Source organism: Tinamus guttatus, unplaced genomic scaffold (assembly GCF_059628265.1).
Source record: "Tinamus guttatus ecotype Peru unplaced genomic scaffold, ASM5962826v1 Tinamus_guttatus_pri_ptg000297l, whole genome shotgun sequence".
Lineage (NCBI taxonomy): Eukaryota > Metazoa > Chordata > Aves > Tinamiformes > Tinamidae > Tinamus > Tinamus guttatus.
In genome coordinates, this window is record NW_028288831.1 from 3,928,003 (window position 1) to 3,953,522 (window position 25,520).

Below are 25,520 nucleotides of genomic sequence, written 5' to 3' on the forward strand. Positions count from 1 at the left end.
TCTTCTTACGAGGTTAGGCAGCCTGTTGGCAAAGATAAAAGACATCTTTGTGGGGTGGATTCTATCTCTTCTTATCAATCCTTAATACTCAAAAGGGGTCCTGTGGTTTTAAAGCCAAATCCTTGTGATTAACACAGCTGCATAACTAGGTGCTGAACAGCAGGATCCATCCATTTCTCCTTAAGTTATTTCCCTTCACCAGCAATGTCAGGGGAAGTACACCTAACCCACATGACCCCACTCCTCAACTCCCAGAGTCTTGTAGGAACTCTTGGTACATTCAAAGACTCCTGGCAGGATGATCAGCATGCACGTGGATGATGCGAAGGGGATAATAGTCCAAGGATTGGACAAACTTCAGCAACCTCTCTACAGCAACCTGAATCTGAGTCCCAGGAAGCAGTACACCTCGCTAGCTAGCAAGTCATTATTGCAGATGGGCCATCCAACCCCCACAGAAGGGAATATATGTAAGGAAGTTTAGTTATGGTACATACTGTTTTAAAAATCTATATACATTGCATTAGACCAGTAAAGCCCATGTGGAGTTTGCTATATTTTTAATAGTAAAGGCATTTAGTAACTTGTATGTACCCCACTTCCCAATGGATGAAGTTGAATTAGTTGAATTACATGTTGTTTAACTTGTGTGTAGCATCTTGGAGAGACTTTGCCTTTAGTTTCTGAAAACTTGCCAAATTGTGTCATTTTTAATCTTATTAGAGTGGAATACAAGGCAGAAAGGATACAATTCTGTGAAAATTTTGCCCATGCAGTAGTAGGTATGATGTCAAATGAGTTAGTCATCTTTCCTGTGATTCTGTCTTCCACCCTTCCTAACTTTACTTCTTCTTCTATTTCGCCTTTCATCTTTCTCTTCTCTTCTTTTTTCCCCTTTTTTGCCAATGGCATCCTTCTTGCAGGCTGCACTGCTTGCATCCTGAGGTGCTTGACCTCTACTCTTCTCTGCAAAATAAACCACCATGTTTGTGTAGGTGACCTTTGGTTTCTTAGGAACAGTAAACTAGATGTAGGTACAAGACTTAAAATGATACTATTGTGGCTCAGTTTATTGCGTGATATCAACAAACAAACTCTTTCACAGACAGTAGTGACTGCCTACTTATCTACCTATAACTTGCTCACCAACATTGACCACATACAGGAGTGTCCATGATACTTGTTTCTTCTTGTAAACATATTTAAGAGTGTCTCAATACTGTGGTTAAAGCTAACTATTAGTTACTTCAGCAGTCAATTAACCATTGAGAGTTTTTCTCATAGGGTACAAAATAAATGCTAATTACATTGCCATAAAGTTAAAAGGGGAAGAGAGGGGAGGGACTGAAAAAGTAGGCTGAGGGGAAGTTCAGAGGTTCTCAGAGGAACTGATTGAATTATACACACTAATCTGAACTGTGGAATTTCAGATCATTTTCAATGAAAGACAACCATGGGAGAGGAAAAAAAGAAAATAACCTCCACATGCTTCCCTAAAAGTCCCTGGCACCTTAAAAATTAAAGAGGATTGAAATAAAAACACTGGTTAAAAATAAAAGCTGGTTTATTGCCAAGAAAAAAACCTGGTACATTAACTCACTCTCACTTGTTTCATGAATTCTGAAAAATGTTTCCTAGCTGTACAGCGGACTTGATGCTGAAAAACAAAGTGTACATTACATAACAATGCCCTGATGGTTCAGTCACAGAGGTTCTGTACTGCTCCACTGAGTGCAACCCAACAGGCATATATATAGCTTCAAGAGGATGAGACAACTGCACTTGAAAATGTGTCATCCAGAAGTATAAAAAAAAGAAAAAGAAAAAACGGGAAATAAGGAAGAGTAGTGAGAAGACTTCTTCGGATTTTGCTGTGCCTTTTGAATAGAAAAAAAATGTCAAGAATAGATTTCTGCAGTTTCAAAAAAGTATTTCACAGATTATCTGCATAATCTTCTGAGGGTACTTATATGGTACATATCTTAGGGTTAATAAGAAAAAGAAAGACCTTTTAAATCTCTGTTTTTGTTTAAAAATTGATCTAAAAACAATTGTTTCCCACTACCATTTATCTCCAACAGCTTTACAGGAGTTGCAGTAGCAGTTCCCAAGGAAATGGACCTATATTAAAAATCCTCCATATAGTTTTTTTTTTAATCAAGTAATCATTGTTAACAGAGAAATAATTATGTGCCTTTATTAGTCATGATACAAATCTCTAGTCTAAATAAACTTGCGTATTCTGTCAGCTTTAATCACTGCAAAAACTTAACACAGCCTTTGGACAGATAACAAATCAAAAATATCAAAAATATCATAAATGTCATCCCCACACCAAAAGAAATATGTCAATTGACCTTCCCTCAAGCTCAGACTGTCTTGGCCATGGATACAGATATTGCATCATCTTGAGCAACACTAAAGCAATATGTAAAGACATTTTGCAATACACAATTGACAATATATTATGAACAATTAAAAGAGATTATACACTTCTACAGAAATATATGCATTACTATAAGAAAGCTGCTAAACAGCTAAACATAATGAAGCTTTGTTTAGTTGTGGAGGTGGGGAATTATCTAATATATTTACCAAAAACAAAGTAGTTGGAGAATATACAGGTCAGAAATTTACATATTTTTAATACTTACGTATTAAAAAGGTAAAAATAAGAATCTAATCTTTATAAACTTTGACTATCCTGCAGGCTTTCAGAACAATTTCTTCTTAAACAAAGAAGCCTGGCAGCATTTCAGATCTCTGTTATTAATACTGCTTAGCTGGAATGACTTGACCTGTTTCCCATGCTTAGGAGCTGACCAGTTTACGAGAACAATAACAAAAAAAACATTACTGGACATGAAAACAGTGTTTGAACGATCTTCCCGATGCTATTTTCTTATTTTTGATGCAAAAAAATAGAGATAAAGACTTCACTACCAAGTTCTGGTAGTCCCTGCTCTCTGGAAAAGTCTTTTCTTTAACTGACAGTTGGAAGTTGTCCATCCACACCTAAGTTTTGTACTTCACAATATATTCAGGACCAAGTTAAGAAAATGATGGAAAAACAAATTAGATGGGCTGCAGAGGAGTGGCTTATCTTGACTGCTCACTTTGAAGGCACAGTTTGGAAGACATAATATACAGGACCAGGAGCCGGGATATTTGAAGCCTCTACTCTCCTTCCTTCCTCCTGATATTTCATATTAAAATTTCTAAACAGAAATAAACATTTCCAGCAAAGATAAACACAAGGCAGCACGTCTTGCCATTCTAAGGACGTTTGCTTAATTAAAAGCAATGATAGCTTTGGTTTCAATTATCTTCTGGCAAAGATGATTAAGGAGGTATAAATGATATAATAACTTACCTTTGTCTGATATTCTCATTTTTATATGCAGCTGTTTATGAGTCATACGAGAAAAAAAAAATTACCAAGGCTCCTTGCTTTTTATTAGGAGACCCTTCAGTACTGATGACCAAGTGCTAAGGCAATGCAATAAAACACAAGGCCCCATATTATGGCACAATCTGATGGAAATCAGTAGGAATTCTTCCACCAATTTCCAGCATGCATTGTGTAAACTTTTTACTGCATGCATAAGCCTGAATAATGGTAACAGAGGTGAACCAATCAGTGACGTAATGAACCCGCTTGGATGCAGTCCTGTGCCACGTGCTCTAGGTGTCCCTGCGTATGCAGGGGGGTTGGACTAGATGATCTCTAGAGGTCCCTTCCAACCCTAAGCATTCTATGATTCTATGATTCTATGATTTACTTCAAAATGCTTTAGAAAGCATATTTAGTCTACTGACAGAGCTGGTTTCAGTGTGTAGCATCTAGGTCACCTTTCAAGAGTCCCCAGCCTGACAAATCCAAAACTGTCAATGTATTAGACATGTTAATGACTGTTCACACTTCACAGATGCAACATGTCTAAAATGGGCCAATCCTTTCTTTCTGTCTCCATCCATTCATCCTATCACCTTCCTGTATGGTTTCCTGTATTTCTGTTCTCTTATATATTCAATTTCTTTCTGGTTCCTGCATTGTGTATCATTCTATTCTACTTCCTGTCATTACCTTCTTGTCATAACTATTCCTCATAATTTCTTTCTGTTCCTAGCTCTTCCTTACTATACTCACTTCTGCATCTATTTCCTGCAATTTCCTATTATGCCATCTGTTCCTCATCATTTTTACTCCTGAATTTCCCCAATCATTCCCATCTCTCCCTGTCATTTTCTATGTCCCATGATTTCTTACTATTCTCATGTATTCTCCATTTTAGCCTACCATTCCACCTGTAGCAAGAATGTGCATTTAGGCTGTATGATTATCAATGGCCAGTGAACTTTTAACTGTTGTTTTGGTGCATCCCTTGTAGCCAAGGAAGTTCCTGTTTCTCATAACTGATCACCAGAGGGCTTGGGAGGGTCACCAAATGAGAGGGATAAGGGGATTTGGTGATAACAAACCTGCTTGGAGGTAGCTGGAGGGGGGTGATCATATAGAGCTATAAACAAAAGACAGAAGAAAGGCTTGGGAGGTATGACTTGATCTGACTTCAAGGACACTTGTAGTGGAGATTCCTTTTGTTCCTGGACAGATGGGCCATCCTGCCTGGTGATCTATTTATTTTTCTTTTGCTGTGAGCCTACTTAATATACAAGGTCCAATAAAGGCTTCTGGCTTCAGCTTCTTGTTTCTTTGTGTAAAGCTTATGTTCCCTGTCGTTTTCTGCTACTTTGCCATTTTTTTGCATTCTCCATCAGTTCAGCCATTTACCAGCCCCTCTCTGTCATTTCCTCATATTCCCTGGCATTTCCTATTATTCCCAAATGCTGGTCAACATTTCTTCCTATTCTCACCCATTCAGCACCATTCCCTACCACCTCTGTCATTCCCATTTTTCTACATAGAAAGCAACCATTTCTTTCTACTCCCTTCTGTTCCTCTCATTCCTTCTTGGGGTCCATCATTTCTTTATATTTAATGTCATCCACTCTATTTAATGCTCTCCCCTTCTCTCCCCAGCCAGTCATTCCATCAGAGAAGGCTACCAGGTTGGCTAAGCATGATTTCCCCCTTGTGAATTCATACTGAGTACTCCTGACCAACTTTTTATCCTTCATATGCTTGAAAGTAGCATTTGGGAGAAGCTGTTCCAGCAAAACAGTGCAAACAGTCCATCATAAATCTTTTTTTAGAACAAAAGTTTTTCATCATTTTAAAGAATGTTTTCTTCAATGTTCTTTTTGATTTGATTTTATTTGTTTTGTGTAAACAAAGGTCAGGAACTAGGACTCTAGAAACAGGGAGTGTTTTGAAGAGGAAAATACGGATGAAAGCTCTTAACAGTCACAATTCAATGCTGCAGTTTAAAAGAACCACGATAGGGTGCTATCAATGATTCAATGCATTAAGATCAGAAAACTCAGATTTGTAATACACAGAAAGAGGTAAAGTTTGTACGGAAAGCCCAATTCCTCCAAGCTTGTTAGATGTAGATATATTTAGCTTCTTCACCCTGGAAATTGGTATATATATTATTAACAAACATCAGTCTTTGGGAGCGTATTTCTTTATTCTGAAGGATTCTTCTTTCTCAAAGCTAATTGTAATGACACAGTAGCAGTTCTCTTAAAGCTAATGGCTTTACAGACAAAGTCAAAACTGAATATTTTGTTTAAATACATAACCAAAACACTTTTTACTGAGCTATTAAAAAGAAGACATTCGAGGTCATAAAACATGCACAAACAACTGTACATACATATTAATGACAGTCAGACCTACCGAGCAGTCCCAAGCACTCACGCCTATGCCGCTCCTTCCAGGATTTCCTTCTGCAAGCTTCACTGCAAGTGAAGATATCGTGGCAATGAATGCAGGGAGTCAGCTGAACACCAACAGAACGTCCACATTGATAGCAGTATTTAAAAAATGGTAACCTAGAACAAAGGCAGTTGTAAAAGAAAGCAAAATACTGTTTGTTTAGAGTGTCTTAGTCTGACAGCGTATCTGTTCAACACAGTAAATTTAAATCAAAATGGCTTACAGTCTAGAAATATAAATGTCATAGTATTCCAGGATAAAGAAACAGGAGACACTGTACCTTATCTCAGAGTATGTGGGAACCAGAGTATGTTTCTAGGGAAGCAGCCCCTAGAAAAGTCCAACGTCCCAGAGCGGAACATGCTCAAATCAACATCCACATCCCAGTGCACCGTGTGCTTTAATCTGCTCATAACAGCTCAGTTTCAAATGTGCAGTCAGGCCAGACAATGTGCAGCCAGAAATAAAGCCAAGCAGCCAGTCTTAAAAGAATGGAACCTACTAGAATATTGCAGAGGCAAATGGGGATACAGTTACGTCACCACAACACAGCAATTATTCCAAAACTGGAAGACACAACAAAAAGCTAATTTCCTTAATATGGTCTGAGCTAAATTGTTCTGAACTTGTGAAATTTAACAATATCATAAAGCTCAAGACCATGTGAGTGCCTTGCAGTAGAAGAAATGGTTGACAGAGCACAGTCTTCTTGAGCCAAGTATTTCCTCTGTTACTCAAACTGCTCTTAATGCTACAGTTCCAAGATTAATGTCCAAACTCTGGAAGTCATTTCTGATTTAGAAATCAGAAATGCAAGCTACAAAACTTGTGTGTGTCCATTTTTTAGTATTTGTAAGCTACCTTAAGCCACTGATGTGATGAATTAGCTTAAAATACCAAGACACGCTGCTCTTCACAAAAAAGCTTAATATTACTCAGACACTCCTGGCAGAGTCTCAAGCTGAAAAGGAGTAATGTAATCAGAATAGAGAAAGAGATGTTTGCAGCTGGCCGGACTGGAAGGAGGAAACATTAGAATGGAAAAAAAAAAACATGGTAGGGTGACATTAGGCCTGGTGAGGAAATAACAGAATATAGTATTTTTGCCTAAGAACAGTCAACACTTGCATGCAGTGTCTTTCACCTACCTCACTTCTTCCATGTGATGGCTCCCCCATTTCTTCTTTGAAGCAGATGTACGAATATTTGAATCTACTACATCAACATAAGCAAAAGGGGGGAAAAAATAGTATTCCTATTTAGAACCTGAGAATTAGAATACTTGTCACAAAACACTTTTCCTTAAAACTGTTTGGTCACAGAACAATTGTTGATCAACTAGACAAACATAATAGATATGATGATGTGTATCAAACTAAAACATCATCCTTCTTGAAAATAAGATGGAAAATGTGAGACATAACAGCTGCTTTATACTCTTCATTTGTGTATTTTTCACAATAAATAGAAAAAACATTTTTAAGATTATAGTGGTATTGGGAGAGTTAGATTCTAAGACTTTCTTCACCCATTTGAGCAATAGTCAGGAAATCAGTCAAATCGCCTTGACTTACATATTTATTGTCGCAATTCTAATAGCAAAGAATATTAATACATTGGGAATCCTAGGAAAAAATCTGGGATCAAGTTGTCATAGGGAATGGACATATGCTAGTTGTCTACATTCACCGCTGAATGCATATGGCTATTTGCACTAAGAGCAAAGCAATTCAAAGGTCAGTTCCCTCAATCATTCCATAACACATGGTAATGACACTGTATTAGATGATGTATAGGAATATGCTGCCTGTACCTCACTGGACAGACACTAAGCTTATACTCAAAATTTCTTTGAGAGTAACATGTTCCTTTTCTTTAATGTTAGCGGAACTCCTACATCTCCTCACTGCATATGTAGGTCTGGTTTTGAGAAAGAGTCATCCTTTTGGACAACAACACTGGAACTAATAAGGATAAATTTTCTTTCCACACCAGGCAGTGCTACCCTTAAGCTTGAACTAACATTTCTTGGATTTTCTCAGCTCTTCTTGATTCCATTCTTTCTCTTTCAGGATGACACGCTCACGGAGCTTCCCAGTAATGTGTTCTATCAGTGAATGGCGTTTTTGAAAAATCTCCCGCTCGGATGCTGTCAGTACATGGTATGGTGTGTTAGCAATTCTCCTGTCCTGCAACACACCAAAAGTTAATACACAAAAAGGAAGGAGAACACAAATCTAACACATAAGTGTTTCAAACTTTAAGCCAAACCAGTCTAAAAGCACAGTAGCATCCTGGCTTAATCCTGGCACAGGAAATTTCCACATTAAAAATTCTAATTATTCCAATTATCTGTTCCTCGAGTGTTCAGCAAGTTAACAGACAATTTTTCTTCAAGGGGGAAGCTTCTGTCATTTTCCAGTGTTCCCCTTCTCTCCCAGAAGCACTGGGAACACAGGAAATCTTCCTGAAAATGGAAAGACTGCTAGAGGGCACTGTTTTGTCACTATTAAGTTTTTCTATTTCCCAAAATGTTTTCAGGTAATGCTAGCAGTGAGCGTACTAGAACCAAGATGCAAAAGCCTAAGGCATACCAGAGCAAGCCAGGAAAGAAAAAAAGAAGATACCTGGAGTACAAGGACCAGGTATGGCTTGTGATTACAACTACTGATTGTTTAATTTTGTTTCCTATTTGAGGATGAATTGTGATTGCAAGTCAAAGAATAACAATTTAACTACATGAAACAATGGGGGATGCAGAAAACCACATTAACTCCAAGTAGGCTGCTCTGTCAGGAAGATGTAGTGATGGATCCCACATCCACAGGGTTGTTAGTCCAGAATGGTGCTTGGGGGTACAGCTCATTGCTCATTCTGAAGTAGCTTGAGAGTGGCTGATCAAGGTACCCAAGGGTCACCATTACTTCTGCTCTTTTCAGAACATCTGCTGTTCATGTCCCAGAAGCAAGTAATCTTCTGTACAACATCCTATCCCCGCAGTTTCCTAGTTTAACATATGAAATAATTCTCTATTTTTGTGTTATTGAATAGATGATTCTCTCAAGAACCAGACCATTTAATCTCTGAAGCTGCTGAGAAACAAAGATTTTTTGTCACGTAAACTTTCTTATTAGTAATAAAGCAACAAAAAAATACTTATATGACCAAACATCAAAATAATTTCTAATTAGAAATTGTTATATTTTTTTTTTAAAAAAAAAAAAGCAAATACATGCCCCTAACCACCACCAAAGAAAAGAACACTGGACAGAAAAGTCTTAGTTTTATGTCACTGTTTCTTTGTATCCGTTTTATCCCTTTTATAAGGGATCTGTAAGGTTTTTTTAATAAGGGATTAATGAATGATTATGGATGACTTTATAAAAGAGATAACCCTTTTTTATAGCTTGGTTGATCAGTAATTTATTATCATAGGTTTTAAGACATTTGTATTTATTAGCTAATATACATGTATAACTCATTACAACTCCTGAATTGATTGAGCTTCATGGAAACACATGTTAATTCTAGTTTTAACAGCTAGATGTAGAGTTACAGCCAGCTCTTTAAAAATCAGTTGTGAATGTAATCTTCTGATAAAACATGACAACAATAATTGTCCTCACAGACAAAACTACTAGAGGTAGTCAGTTTGACAGCAAATGAAATGAGTCTCAAAACCAGCTAAGGGTAAAGTAAATTTTGAATGAAAACTTCTGAAAACAAGGCTCAGGATAAGTCCTAAGAACAGCCTGTTTGTTCTAACAACTGCAAAGAACACAGTATCTTCAATTATGGGATCTGAAGTCATACCTGATAGTATTCAAAATAGGCATAATCAACTGCTGTTCCGACTGCTTTTTGCCGTCCTTCCCTAAGAGTAACTGGTGCAAGGATATCCGCACCAGCTTCAAGCAGCTTATCAACCTAAAAAAAAATAATAATAATAAAAAAAGCAAAATATTAGGCATACAGCTTTCTAACTAAATTGTGTCCATGCCGCAGTTAGAGAGATCAGAACTTAACCTCTATTTGTGTGGCTACTTTGTATACCGAATTGTGCATTTCTTCTGCTACTGGCAAGTCGTTGATGTACTGCCAAATCCAAATGTTTTTTGCAAGTAAAACCTTCTTGGAGGCAGTTGCTGTTTGTTTCTGGATATCTCACAATCTAACCTTGCAGCAACAGAGGAGGCATGGCAAACTAGTGAGGTACGAGTGGAACAGAACCCATCTGGGGAAATCACCTTCCCTCCCAGTCCACCTTAACTGCAGCGTTGCTTCCATCTATTCTCAGTGAGATCTGCACTGTGTTTTGTGGCAGGAGGAAAAACCTCCAGTTTTTACAAGGCCAAATGCTTCTGCTGACCTCATCATAGTTGAGAAAGGTATCAACTACTTTACCTAGCAAAATCAAAGGCAATTCATCTTTCTTCCAGTGGACATCAGCTGTTTTTAAAGGTAACAGTCAGATCTGACAGGGCCATGGACATGACCACAGTCTGCATCTGCTTTAAATGCAGTTGTTTCTCTTTCACACAAAGTGGTTGTTATAGTTTCACTCAAACATGAATACAAATTTCCTTACAAAAACTCTGTTCCTTAGGAGAGAAACAAATGGCATTTGGAAGAGACACAAAATAATTTTTCTGGGAAAAAAAAAATCAGCTTATCCATTGAAAGGAAATGAAAAACACTGCTTTTCCTGAATTTAAAATAAAAATAAATAAATACAAAAGTTCTCTCACCAAAGCAATCCTCTGAGCTTTTGTTCTCTTGTGCTCATATCTGATACTGACAGCTGTACAGAGGGCACTTCTTACTGTTCCGCTTAATGGTAGATTCGGATCAGACCCATATTTGAGGAGTTCAGCCACTGCCTGACAATGCAACAGACAGTTGTTGGAGATGCATATTTGACAGTTCCAGTGATACCCTGGCCAGAATAACAATCTATATGGTAGAACAGGTTGCCTATGGGACTTTCCATTCAATGGGATGTCCTGAAATTTCATTGTTTCTATACACACAAATCAGAGATTTAGTAAACTCTTTTTCTCAGAAAAGTGCTTAAATTTTCTTTTAAAAGAAACAAAGACAAAAGAAGGAAAAAAGTGATTCAGACATTTGATATAGAATCTATTTTCTATTGTATATGTTTGCATCTATTTCTAATGCATTTATGTTCACAGTCCATACTCTAGCGCGCTATTATATTGTATCCAGTTCTATATTTATACATGATTGATAAATTTGTTCTGAAGTGAGCATAGTTAAAAAGTATCAATCTACAATGGCTCTTTTTATTATAATATATCATTAATCGTACTACACAGTATAAAGCTTGCAATGAGAGAACAAAAGATAAAATTTTGATTTCGTCAGAAACACTAGAAGAGTTTTTTTCCCCTTGCTTTGTTCAGAACTGCATTTCCAAGACAATAGCTGACTGAATTATTAGTCTGCTTTTATACGGGAAAGAGGACCAGAGAAATAGAAATCAGACCCAAACCCTCCTCCTATCAACTTATTGTCTGAACCACTGGGCAGTCATGCTTGCTCCCTTCCTCTTGTTCTTCCCATGGCCCCGTGCTGTTTGGCTGCCTGCAGAACGGCTCACTTCACGGGGCTGGCTGCATGCAACTCTTACCCAACCCCACTCTCCTCTTTCAATTTCTACAAAGAGGATGAACAGGAGTCTGGAGCTCTATACCCAGAGAAGCAGAGTGTTGCAGACAAACCGCTTTGCAACCATTACATGTTCTGCTCGTACACTTCCTCTCACAGCATGCTGGCTGCTGCAGACCCACCCTTACAGGACTTCTCTGAGCAGACAACCATTCTCTGCTCAGAGAAGGTAGGTGCTTACTTCACATATTGAACTCTACAGAGAGAACTCCCCATCTGTGGAATGCTGAACCATTGTGCATAGATCCTTTCCAAGTCCGATCATTGATCTTTTCTTGGAAAAGCGTACTCCTTTCCCTAACTACTTTTTTTTTGCCTTATATCTGGAAGCAAACTGTTTTTACATTTGACTGGGATGATTTGGGTGGTGAGATAGCCTGTAAAAGAACTGCATGTTCTTGTGATTCATAAAAATGGATACTGTTCTCTGAATGCTGTACTCTTGTGAATCTTAGCAAGTATTTCTACCTATCACTCTCATTCTACAGGGCTCCTCTAATTCAGCTCATGCAACACCCACAGGTTTGAAAGAAAAGCAAATGCAATACTTTCACTGGGAATGAATTATGGCAAGCATCACTAGCTACCCAAGTTTGTGTATCATCAGAGAAGGCAGAGACAAACAGAGAAGTACAATACACATAAAGAGGAACTCAAAGATGCTCACCAAATCATTCCCACTGGCAATTGCTAAGGAAAGTGGTGAATGGCCACTCCACAGTGTGTTTGGATTTGCGTTATGCATCAAGAGGAGGTGGATAATCTCTCTGGCATGCTGTGTTGGAAGATGCAGAAAAAGATCATAATAACATTTTCTTTTTCATATAATATATATGTAATTATAGTGAACAAAATGAGCAGCATAAAACACATTCAAACCTTTCATCTAAGTTATGATCATAATAAAATAGAGATACATTTTTGCTTATCATTGCTAAGAATGCCAAGCATGGTAGTGTTGTACATAAACCTCTTCATCAGATTACCAAACACCATTACCCCTGTTGTCAAAGGGTACATATAAGGTACATTTCTCTCAAAAAAAACTCTCCTTCCTCCAAGTGCACACCTCCTAAATCTGCTAGGAGAACGTTACTATGGTAGAAACCTAAATGCTCAAAGAGAAGCATATAGGAAAACTCAGATTATCCAGTTTCAAACTGGCCTCATAGGCAGTAAAACTTAATGGCCAAGTCATTAATGGAAACTTAAAGGAATTTCCCATGTTAAACAGAGTTCTAAGAACTTAATAAATATTTTTTATTCAAGTGCTAATGGATTTTGGATTTTTAATTAATACAACACTGATAATTCACTGATCTGGAAAAGAGTTCATCTCTGAGGTTCAATCACCTCCTTACGGAGGGATAAAATGTGTTAATTCCCCAGATACAACATCATTTGAGGAGTTTAGCTTGTAATTCCTCTCACTGAGCAGAATCTCAGGTGCCATGCTCTTACCTCACAATTATCCTCTCTTTCACATGCGATATGCAATGCACTCCTTCCACCTTCTTCTGGAACAGGACCACTATAGGAGGAGAAGTACTCTTTTGGAGGTCCGGTTTCATTCTTCAGGTGCACAGTGACACCACGAGACAGTTTGACTTCTCTAGTTTGAGGCAGAGGAATCTAAGTGAAATTATGTGCACATTTATAACATAGTTCAGAGAGAAACCAAAGAAAATAAACTGTTTGGTCACATATAGATCTGGATCTCAATCTTGGACAAGACTTGTTTAGTCCCACCAAAACAATGGTCACCTCTTTTCTAATTCTTTCTTTATGTGTCTATAAGTACCTCAAGGGAGGCAGTGAGGAGGATGGTGCTGGCCTCTTTTCAATGGTGGCCACTGACAGAACTAGAGGAAGTGGCCGGAAACTGAAGCACCAAAAGTTGCACATGAACTTAAGGAAAAATTTCTTAACAGTGAGGGTGACAGAGCACTGGAACAGGCTGCCCAGAGAGGTTGTGGAGTCTCCTTCTCTGGAGATCTTCAAAACCCGCTTGGATGCAGTCCTGTGCCACGTGCTTTAGGTGACCCTGCGTGTGCAGGGGAGGTTGGACTAGATGATCTCTAGGGGTCCCTTTCAACCTTAAGCATTCTATGATTCAGATTCCAACTACTTTAATTATCTTCAGCACTGCACATGAAGAAGTTTAATAAAAATCACCGTAGAAACCCAGGGAAGGCAAACCAGATTTACAGATTGAATTTAGTAACTTTTGCTGGCACAAATGACACAGTGAGGCGTGGGAGGAAAATAGCAGGCTGTCAGGCAGAAATGGTCTTCCTTAAGTTCATTCACATGTCATTCATTTATCATGAATAAATCTAGGCTTACCAGATCAATATAGAAAAATAAAAATTAAAGTAATTTTGTCTACATTGCTTCTAATCATGTTGTAATTGTAAACTATCTGAAAATAGCTACCAAGTCACCCTGATTGCTATTAAAGGAGAAAGTACTGAAATACAAACTGAAGAAGACATCTGAACTTCCCTGGACTGCAAAAAGACATCACCTTAGCGTTGTCATATCAAGAAAAATCTCATTACATATGCTAACTCATTTTTCAAGTGACTTGGACCTGACTGGATGTCAGAGAACTCATCAATGACATTGCAAAGTCATTATATTTGCAATGTCAATTATCTTTGAAATGCCATGGCAACCATTTGAAGTTCCTGAGAACTGGAAGAAAGTAAATGTCCACTCCTATATTCAGGAAGGGCAAGAAGAAGAATCTGCAGAATTACATCAGCCTCATTTCAATCCCAAGGAAGGTCATTAAGCACATCCTCTGGGAAGCCATTTCCAAAAATATTAAGAACAAGAAAATGAATCAGTTCGGAGTCATGAGTTGGATTTACAAAGGAGAAATCATACCTGAACAACTTGATATCCTTCTGTGTGGGAATAAGGACTAGGAGGAAAAGTTGGCCAGGGCTAAGCCATTAGCAGTTAACAAGGAACACTTGGTGAGATATAAGCAGCACCTGGGAAGGTAGTAGAAAAGGTAGAGAAGCAAGGATATAAGGATCACCTGGGAAGATTGCCAGGTAAGGGAGAGGACCCTGGATGAAGAAGAGGTAGTGGGGCCTCTTGGTTGTTGCTGCTGCTGCCAGCTCCTCTCTCTGTTTTCCCACACTTCTGCAAGAAGATAAGCAGTTTGGTAAAGCATGAGAGAACTGTGGATGTTATTTTCCTTGATTTTAGTAAGGCAACATTGCCTCCCAAAACATGTTCATAGACAAGTTGATCAAGTACAGCTTACTTAAATGAACACTGAGGTGGACTGAAAACTGGCTGAACTACCAGATTTAAAGAGTTTGATCAGTGGCATGAAGTTCACCAAAAGGCCAGTCACCAAGGGTGTACCTACAAGGGTCAATATGAGGACAATCCAGTTTACTACTGTTAGTAATTTGCCTAGATGAAGTGGCAGAGGACATCCTCAGCAAGTTTGCTTTTTCCCTGGGGAAGACTAACTGTGCACCTGTACATGCAGGAGGCTGACCAACTGAAAAGCAGCTCTGTGGAAAAGAACCTGGTGCTTCCTGGAGGACAGCAAGCATGGGCCAGCAATGCTCTTTTGCAGACAAACAGCATCACGGGTAGCATTCAGAAGGAATGTTACCAGCAGGTAGAGGGAGGTGATCCTTCCCCTCTGCTCTGTCCTGGTGAGGCCACCTGGAGTGCTGTGTCCAGTTCTGGGCTCCTCAGTACAAGACAGACAGGGAGCTACTGGAGCAAGTTCCACACAGGACCACAAAGAGGATTAAAGGACTGGAATATCTCTTATGTTAGGAGAGGCTGAGAGATCTGGGATTGTTTAGCCTTCAGAAGACAAGGCTCAGGGGGATGTTAGCAATGTGTATAAATACATGATGGGAAGAAATAAACAAGATGGAGCCTTATTCTTCTCCGTGCTACCCAGTAGTAGGACAAGAAACAATGAGCATGAATTGAAAGACAGGAAATTCCACTTAAACAGAATTAAAAAAAAAAAAAAAGTTTTCCCATTAAGGTGATCAACACTGGAGGAGGTTGTCTAGAGAAGTTGTAGAGTCTCCATTCTTGAAAATATTCAAAACCCAGCTGGACAAGGTCTTGAGCAACTTACTGCCATTGATCCTCCTTTGATCAGACAATCTTCAGAGGTCCCTTACAATTTCTCAGCTGTTTTGTAATTCTGTGAAGTGATTTACATACTATATCATAAAGCAATTCCTGAGGTAATAAATTCCACAAATAGCACTTTTTGCTGGTATAGTTCTGTCAAAGGTAGAAAATTTTCATTAAAAAGATGGCAAACCTAACCAAAAAATCCTGGGCTACCAGAAACATTTATTAGCAGAGCTTTCTGGAATGCTGGGGGCCCGGTGAATGCTGCAAGAATCCAGCAGAGAGAGCCTGTGTTCAGGGAAAACAAAACAAAACAAAACCAAGTAGGCAGGCTCCATGGAAATGAAACCAGCAGCTCCTGTATGTATTTGTTTTTGACAGTGATCCTATCTTCACTGATGTCATTATACCTTTGGTATAATGGCATTGGTACTAGACTGCCCACAAGAGACTTTTAACTTCTGCCTTACGTGACACATGTCAGTATGTTTTCTGTGGCATCAAAACACAAGGATGTGTTTACTGTAATGCAATAATAAAGACCGTGAGTGACTTTTTTTTCCTTTTTAAACTTTTTTAAAAACTTTTTTTAAAGAAACATGGTTATTCCAATAGGATGCAAAGATTTCAGGGAAAGCAAACAGGTTGGATGCTCATCTACCTGCTGATGTATTATGCAGCATTCAACAGCTGCAAGAAGGTGAGCTCACAAAGGAACATACCTGGTCTGGACCATATCCCTCATTTCCATCTTCTGCTCTTGCATCAAGATCTGGAGCAGAATGCAGGAGGTACCGTGTTATTTGGATCCCTTCTTCCCCAGGAAGAGATGCAGCTATGTGGAGAGGTGTTAAACCACCTAACTGAAAAACCAAACCAAACAAAACAAAAAAAAATTGCAATAAAACTCCTCTTTACCACAGTAAGCTAAACACAATACTAAATATTTTCAAAAGAATAATCCAGGCTTCCTCTTCCCACATACTCTGTCCCATTTTCAGACAGCACAACCCTATAAATTGAGTTATGGGACAATGGAATGCTGAAGGCCCCAGATACTCAACCTACCAAAATCACAATAGTCATTACCAACTTGAGCAGCAGCTTCATAAGCATTCCCCAGTCAGTCATAGGCTTGGCAGCAAGGAATCAGGAAATGAAAGGAAATGAGGAAAGAAAACTCAGAGAATATGTAGCTTGCGTTCCTTCTATAAAACACTTCTTTGAACTGTTTAAAGATCAGTTAAAGATCAGTAAAGATCAGTAAGTTTAAAGATCAGTTTTGTTCATTTTAACGCTGATTCCTACTTGCAGGATATTTTAAAGTAGGACACTCATCTAGAATCCTACACCATTATCTATTATAATACAATAAAACCTTCGGTGGAAGGCGCACATCACTCCTGGCTCCCCTTTCTAAGAGGAGTTTTACTGCTTCTGCATCTGCAGCTTTAACGGCAAAGAAGAGAAGGGCTGATGGTATCCTGCACGCATTGGGATCAGCACCTCGTCGAAGCAGCAGCTGGATTGTTGTCCATCTCTTCTGCTGTCTAAAGTTGACATGGAAAATACCAGAATCACTCATTAGTGTATTGTGAAAAAAAAACTATGGTGAACTAAGATGATTCCCCTTTGTAAAAATTAAAAATGTCATTTGGCAGAGACAAGAATTAATTTTTCTGAGCAGTGTCACAGCAACTGCTATGCTCCACCCAGGCAACAGTATTATTACCTGAAGAGGATATCTCATCTCTTCAAACTAAAAAGGCAGCACTCAAAAGCAGTCCCTTTCAGTTGTATGGAAATATATAGGCAAAGCAAGATTCCCTGCATCTCCACTATTCATTCATGTGTCACTTTAAAACACTTAATCTGAAACTTGTTTATTGATAGAAATAGATTGGCTCCTCCTTCCTGCCATCTAAGACTGGCTGCAGGATTCTTTCTGCTGTCGTAGTCCATTCATCCATCCCAAGAAAACAGAGATATTATTTCAGTGCTTCCCTTACAAAGAGTGGAACAAGAGCTGTGCTAGACTAGGACAGTGCATTTCAGCAGGCTAACTGACAATTCCATTTGCATTTCCATGGAGGCAAAATTGACATGCACACTCCTAAAAAAAAATCTAACACTTCAAAAAAAGCAAACGGTCTTTGAAAATCACCCGGAGGCTCTACCACAAAGCGGTCTGGGCAGAGACTCGTCTCGTTTTTACCCGCAAGCCCCATATTCAGCACATTTTTATATTCCAGTGAAAAACATGCAATACACGCAATATTTAGACAAGAAGCTAGGAACATGGAAAGATGTGCCACAAAAGTCCAAAGGGCAGGAAGGCCAACAGGGAATTTCAATTGTTAGAATTCTAAGATATTAAAGTCACTAGTGCTGGCATAAAACCCAACAAAAGAAAACATCATCTTTAGAGACTGCTCTGCAAAATGAAAGGCAAGACGTGGCCTTTTAAGGGATCCATAAAAGCAAAGCAAAAAGTCTAAATTTAAACCATCGTGCTAAACAGACACCTGTAGAAAATGACCAGCAAGGTCAAATGTAGTCAAGACTTCAAAGAATAAGGGAACATATTCTTATCTTTCCTAATCCACTGTAGGTGTCTATAGCAGCTTATGACAAGCTGCAGAGCATGTAATTAAGAAATCTTGTCTTATTCAAGCATGATGTCCTTAATTTGAACCATACTTTGCATTTTCACTCTTCACACTTTGCCAAACAGAATTATGACAGAGCATTTAAACCAGTGGCTTACACTGATATGAACACAGAATTTTTCTAGTTAAACAAAAATCTATCTAGCTTTTCCTGCAATAGCTGTATCCTTCATTGTTGCTTTCTTTGTTCAAGGGATTTATAAGACTCTGTCTCCCATTCATAGGGAATAAATGAGACTTACTCTAAGATTGTACCTTCAGACAAATTAGTTGTTTCTGCTGGTTCTGATTGCTCATTCTACTTGAAGATTAAAAAGATAAAAGAAATCAGTTAGAAAAAATGAAAATGACTTAGTATCAGTCAGTCACCAGAGTAATAACAATCAAAAACAGTAATACAAGAAAATATAATAACAAAATTTGGTTAATGATAGGGATATCATTCCGAAGTAGTTCGCAACTATATTTTAATACACCACATAACTGATCATTTTTTCTTGATTTCTATTGTGAGTAAAATATGTTTAAAGGTGTTACCATTTCTTCAAGTATTCATTCATTATCTAGCTTAGAAGAAAAATGCCTCTGAAATAAAACAGGACTCTTATACTGTCTCTTCAATCTTCATTAACTTGCGTAAGAATGTAGAACTAGGACCTAGAAGCTCAGTGTTTCCAAATCTTCTAGATTCACAGTCAACTCAGAGGAAAAAAGAAAGCACCATGTAGTTTGTATTCTTACAAAATAGGTATCATGTTCCTTCCCATGACAATTTAAAGTAGGTGCTTCTCTTTTCAGCAGGTGGAAGTCTAGGATCATGAATCTTCCTTTGTAAACACCTCGTAAACACCTTCTTACTGTCAAGAGAGTCCTCTGACGGTCGAATTGCTTCGTGCTTGCCACTTCAGGTATGCCAGCAGGACTCCGTCCTAACAGGAGAACCACCCAAATCACCTTGTCCTGCTTGTATGCTTTTGTAAATCCCTCCAATTGCTCACTGCATCTTTACTGTCAGGCCAACACAGCCTGTCTTCTCTGTGATTAACTCAGTGCCTTAGTTCAGTTGGAGAGTAAATTTGTTACTGCCTGGAAGTTGGTAATTTGAAGTGAGATCAGAGACTACTGCATCCTCAGAGTGAAAGAGGTACAAAAGTTCTGGCTTTTTCCTAGCAAGTCACCACAGTTAAGTCATTCTGAGAAGTAAACTTACATCTTGAGGCAAAAATATAATCTAAAAAACATTTTAGATTAGAAATAAACCAACCTCGTATCTGTGCAAGTTCCTCTCAGCAATATTACCCTTAAAAGATTCTGCTGGATAATACAGAATAAAGCACATAGAGAGAGCAGATAATCCTTCATCACTGCACTTATTCACATCAGCTCCACTATCAAGAAGAAGATTGACAATATCATTGTGGGAACTAACCTGCAAAGAGGAAAATGCTTCAGAACATTGTTTTATTTTGTAAACATCTTATACTTGCACATACACACACTTGCAGTTTTCTAAGTGGAAAGAATACACAAGGTAGTTTGAAAGTAGTGAAAGCCAACACTGTTAAACTAATTCAAGTTTATATCTGCCACAAAATGCAAACACAATCCTGAACCATGCCTTACGTGTTTATCTTTCAGCATTTTCAAGTACATTCCTGCCCTTGCTCTTGTTTATAACAATTTCTACCAGATTTCATGGGAATTCAATGAGGATTCACATACAGAAAATGATTAGAAGTGACTGAGATGATTGTAGAGGAAATACAGTGCCCTAAATTATTATCTAAATTTTCCCACAGTTTTACAATGAATGCCAGGTATTCAGGCAGCTGAAAAGGCACAAAGAAAAGGGAAGATCATCTTCCCCTACAGCAAGTCATGCGTGTACCATTTCTAACCACCACCTCTTTTCAGCAAAAATGAAATAACCCTGTCTGAATGTGATTACAGATGAACAAGAAAAAAACAGTAAGGGCAGGATCATAAATGGAAATTAAACTTGACAGTTGAAACATTCTTTAATTTTACTAAAGTGTTTTTTTGTAGATTATTATTTAATTATTATATTTATATATATTTAATATACAATAATATTATATATATAATTATATTCATTGGCATGATATATTCATTACAGACATTTCTCATGCCACACATGCTCTTTTGTTCTTTATCAAACATTTTCTTCACACTTACTATGTAATGGAACAAAAGAAAATCTAATCCAGCCTACTGTACCAGGAATTTTCTCATCATATGGAAAGGAGTCATTCTTAGAGCCTTACAGCAGCAGCAGCAAGTGCTGTGTATCCATGTTTGTCTGCTATGTCTGGATGAGCAAGCTCATCTCGCAGAATTTTATAGACCCCGTCAAAATCTCCCTTTGCTGCCTTCTGAATTAATTTCTCTGAAGCAAGCTCCTTGGGGCCTGGAGGCCCATAAGTATTGCGGACTCCACTGAGAATGTGTTTAACATCTGAAGCAAACTCTGCTTCACAGCACCTAGCAAAGGACAAAAAAAAACACTGAGACACTTAAGCAGGTAGGCACTCTTAGGCCGCTAATGCAATTAAAGAAGAAAACACATCAAGAACAAAACATGTTTCTGGGTAAGATGGGAAAATAGGCACAGCGATCATTTTAAGAATGCTTTCAGATAGCATAATTTTGCTTAAATTACAAGCAGAAAAGCAAACTGGCGATGGGGTTCCCAACATCTAAAAATTAGAAAATAAAATATGAAATTGCCAGGCATTTCCCAACACCTAAGAATTAGAATATAAAATACGAAATTGCCAGGCATTTATAAAAACAGAAGATTTAGCATTCACATTCATATCTGTTTAGTATCTGATTTATATCACTAGCTTTAGTTACGACTATAAAATACACACAGGACTTGTGTCCCCAACAACAAGACAAACCAAAAATACTCTGCCTGCCCAAAGAACATCTCCATGTACTAGCATCAAGGTACGTACAAAGCTAAGGTTCTGTGGGCAGGTACAAGTAGCTGCAGACTTGCTGCAGCATGTTTTTATAGAAGAATAAGAGTTAAGACAACCACAGAAACATGTTATTGGTATCATATTGGTATCATATTGTTTTTCTCATTTAAGAAAAAAGCCTCATTGGCAACTGGTCATCTCAAGACTATAAAAAAAACTTGGGGAGAGAAGCTTTTATCATGTAATTTACATTTGAAAATAATTGAGATAATTTATAAAAATACATACATTTTTAAAAAATCATCAACAGCTACCTGTGTTTATAAATATGCCTCTGCATTCTGACAAGTAAGGGGGTTATATTTGCAACAGGCCAAAGGTCCTCCTCAGGCAGCTTTGAGGTATTCTGAAAATATGAAGCATCACACTCTTCCAGAAAGGTGCAAGTCAAAGTAAGATGATCTGTGGTACGGGAATAGGCAAAGACTCCTTCAGGCAAAATATTCTTGTCATCAAAAGGAAGGCATTTATAGGTACAGAGAAATGGGTCCTCGTCAACGGAAATATACTTTCTTTGACAACTTGCATCAAGATATCTGAAGTGTTCTGGATAATCCAAGACAGAAAAATAACCAGGTACTTCAGTGCATAGTTTAATTAGATGATCTCTCAGCCACAAGCCAACATCTTGACAGCCATCTGGATAGCTTTCAATTCCTGGTCCAAATCGCTCATCAGATTTGTACAGTCCCTTAAGATACAAGTATACTCATTAGTATCAACCAGAGACCAAACAATTATATACTTAAAGCCTGGTTACTATTTAAACTGTTCTGCTCGAGTCTTGTCTGTTCATTTCTTATTGAGAGAGTAATAACTGCTGAAGTCATTCTGTCCTACAAAGCCTTCATAGTCACTTCAGTCCATCTAATGTCAAACACATTAACTGTTCTAGTACTATAGAAGGCCGTAGATTTAACTCCACTGCAATGTTACATTTAGATGAAGTTCTATGTAGATGTGAATACATAGAACTATGTAAAAACCTCAAATTTTGCCTGAAAAAAGGAGAAAAAAAAATCCTCAAATTTTCCTGCAGTCATGCTGTCTTTGAAAATGAAGGGAAATCCCAGAATAGAACATTTTTCCAGTTACCTGAAATTTTCTGCCATCCTTCCACTCCAGAGTTCCATAGCCTTCTATATGACTAAGATAAAATGCTCCAGTGAATTTTGAACCATCAGGCCAGTAGCAAATCCCTTTCCCATGGCGATAGTCCCTGTAGAACTGTCCCGTGTATCTCTGTAACCCACCACAAAGAGAAAGAACAATAAGAATGAAACAATCTGAGGGCAGAAATAAGTGAATTTTTAATTGCCTCCTTGATGCAGCACAAACAACATGCACGAAACTGAGGATGTAACTGTTATCCATTTAAGAAAGACCGGACAAAATCTCAACTCTGCCGTAGTCCGTAGTCACTTCAAAACTCTGCCAAGATTTCTCCACTTAAATAATACCACTTAATATCACTTAATAATAATACCACTTAATACCACTTAAATCAAAACCTTAATTCCTTAAACGTTTTATTAAAGGCATTTATGGATCTTCAGTGTGTGTCTCCAAATTAAATCTGCTACATATCTTAATCAATCACATAGTTTATTAAAAGTGTAACAGAAGGGAGAGGGTGAACCCTACTGAGAACAACATCCTGGTATTCTGTAGCATAAACTTTGAATATTTTTAGTTAAAAAAAATTGCTAAGTTCTCTAAGGCCTAGTAACATGATGTGCCATAGAGACCGTATCGAGGTCACCAGTTCAAATTCAGTCCAACTACTACCCTCTATCAAATGAGCTGCCACCAAGAAATCATCACCAAGGGCAAGGAGCTGTTAACTGCTTCTGCCTCATACATGGTAGGATGTTGCTTAGGATTGCAGGGTTTGTCCCCTAAAGTCATCTCAGTGAGAAACAATGCTGAGTTCCTCATAGCCAGAATCAAGGCAGTGTTGTTCTACTAGATTAAAGACTGATTCTTTGCCAATTTTAAGCTTCCTATCTGTGTAATGGTTTAACAAGTCATGTGCAGAAAAATAGATACTCACTATGCAGACATCTGATCCCTAATGGATAATTTAAATTTTTGTTTCCGTGACAGCTTTCCCTGGGTAACAGCTGACAGCTGGGTCAGGGTATAGTGAAAACTATAGCTCAATAACCACATCTGGCACAAAAAAAAACATCAGAAGGGAAACCAAAATATTCATCATTCCTGATAGTATTCTCATCATATAAGGAAGATACACTCACAATTAAGTGCTTCCTTTGAAGAAAAGGAAGCAAACAAGACAAAAGAGCCCAATCTCACACGCTTGCAAACCTCCTGCTACCAACACAAGTGCTCAGAGCTAATCTATGGACAAAATGAAAAAGCCTCATTACTTATGCTTGGCCACATTCAGCATCCACAGCAGAAATGGAGAGAAATTGGGTTCCTGGGAGCTTTCCTTCTGCCTGCCCTGTGTAGCTGTACCTACATGTCCCAGCCATGGGCTCAGCCAAGTAGATGACAGCCTCCCTGATGACAACTGCTATACAAAAAGTCCAAACTGCCTAGCTTGCCCCAAACATGGAGGCAGAGGAGAGATGCAAGTCTAGGACAAACCCGCAGTTCAGACATTGATTTCCCATGCACCTCGCCACCGTCAGGCACCCCCACCTCCTCCTCGCTGCTGCCCTCGGAAACTCGCTGGGCCATGGCTGCAGCTGCCACGGGCGGACGGGACAGCTCGATGTGGCGAGTGGCTGGGGTTAGGCAGGCGGGATCCGCAAGGGCTGTGCTCCGCGGCACCTGCGTTGCCATGGAGACAGCGTCCGGGCAGCGCACAGAGGCCCGGGAGCGTCTCGGCATAGGCCTGAGGAGAAAAGACTCTTGGTCCTCACCCACCATCTGTGGGTGCCAAAGCTCCCCCATTCCCATGTGCACTTGTCTGCCCTCACCCTGTCATGGGCATCACTGAGGTTCAGTGTCTGGAAATGGCATCCTTCAAATGTTCTGCATCAGGCCACCCCTCACCTCCGGCTGGGGAGACATGAGGAGAGGACTGAGCATGACACAGCCCAGCAGAGAGGAAGGACCGAGTGCTGTGGGTGAGGTAGGAAGTCTCCCCACTGTCGGCGTATGATATGGAGGCCCTGGAACACCTTGACCCTCGAGAAACAGCCTGGTAGTAGCGAGGCCCATCTGCCCCACCTCCCTCAGATGCATGCAACTCTCCTGGTGTGCTCCCTTGGCCTCATGCACAGGGGTGTCATACCACTGGGACCACTTCTCAGATGGCTGATAGACTCCATGCTTGTCCAGGGAATAGCAGCAAGTCCAGAGCTTTGTCTTTGCTTACCTATCTCCTGAAGAGGGAAATGGCATTTCCAGTAAAGCCGTGATGATTCCAAGCTGAGATCTGTTGGCAAGACACACACACGCACACACACACACACAAAAAAAAGAAAAAAAAAAAAAAAAGAGGTGGATTAATTTGGAATAATTTTTCTTCTTGACAAAGATCAAGCAGAGAAAGAAAACTCTCTGTCTACTCTTAAAAAGGCTTTTTTGTTGAACATAATTGGGTGGTATAATTAGGTGGCATAATTAGATACCCTGGCACACTAAAAAATATTGATAGTGATGTCTCCAGAGACCTGGGTTGCCAGATTCCATGACAGTTGAAGTCAACATGGGTTGGTTTTGCATTTTAAAGCAAACTCACAAATGACAGACTTTCCATTATAAAAAGAGCCAGCTAATCAGTTTAACCCCTCACCCCTTTCTTTGTAAAGAAATAAAACACCGTTAATCTGAAGCTAGTAAGTTACTTTAGAGTAAGAAAATACGACTTTTCCTTAGTCTCCAGTCATTTTTAGCATGGTATAAAATCATCTGGGCTTTAAAAACTTTTGATTTGTAATTTTATTTGTTTCTGGGGGAAAGACTTACCAGTCTCTGGTTTAATTTCCAGGATTCTGCTTAGGATGTACCTGCCAGAATTAGTGAAGCCATAAACTTCATGACAGAAATTTGACTGTTGAATCAGTAATGAATAGAAATCAGTGCATTGTAATCTGAATACAATAGACTGGACAAGCAATAACAGGGTAAGAAACATCCCATAGAGTAAGTGTACTTCAGATGTTTTAAAGTGGAAATGTACTCAATATCTGGTAAATTCTGCTGGAG

At 38.8% G+C, this 25,520-nt stretch overlaps 1 protein-coding gene across 1 annotated transcript; it reads right to left on the minus strand.

The window, feature by feature from the left end:
- Positions 1-799: 799 nt before the first annotated feature.
- On the minus strand, positions 800-24,044 carry LOC104573525 (ankyrin repeat and MYND domain-containing protein 1). Its single transcript, XM_088528009.1, is given in 16 exon segments — positions 800-966; positions 5,804-5,958; positions 6,991-7,057; positions 7,866-8,031; positions 9,656-9,769; positions 10,591-10,722; positions 12,198-12,305; positions 12,992-13,162; positions 16,384-16,524; positions 17,040-17,211; positions 18,573-18,631; positions 19,595-19,759; positions 20,616-20,832; positions 21,593-22,029; positions 22,434-22,580; positions 23,982-24,044. Coding segments are annotated over 16 exon segments (2,481 nt in total).
- Between the last annotated feature and the right edge of the window lie 1,476 nt (positions 24,045-25,520).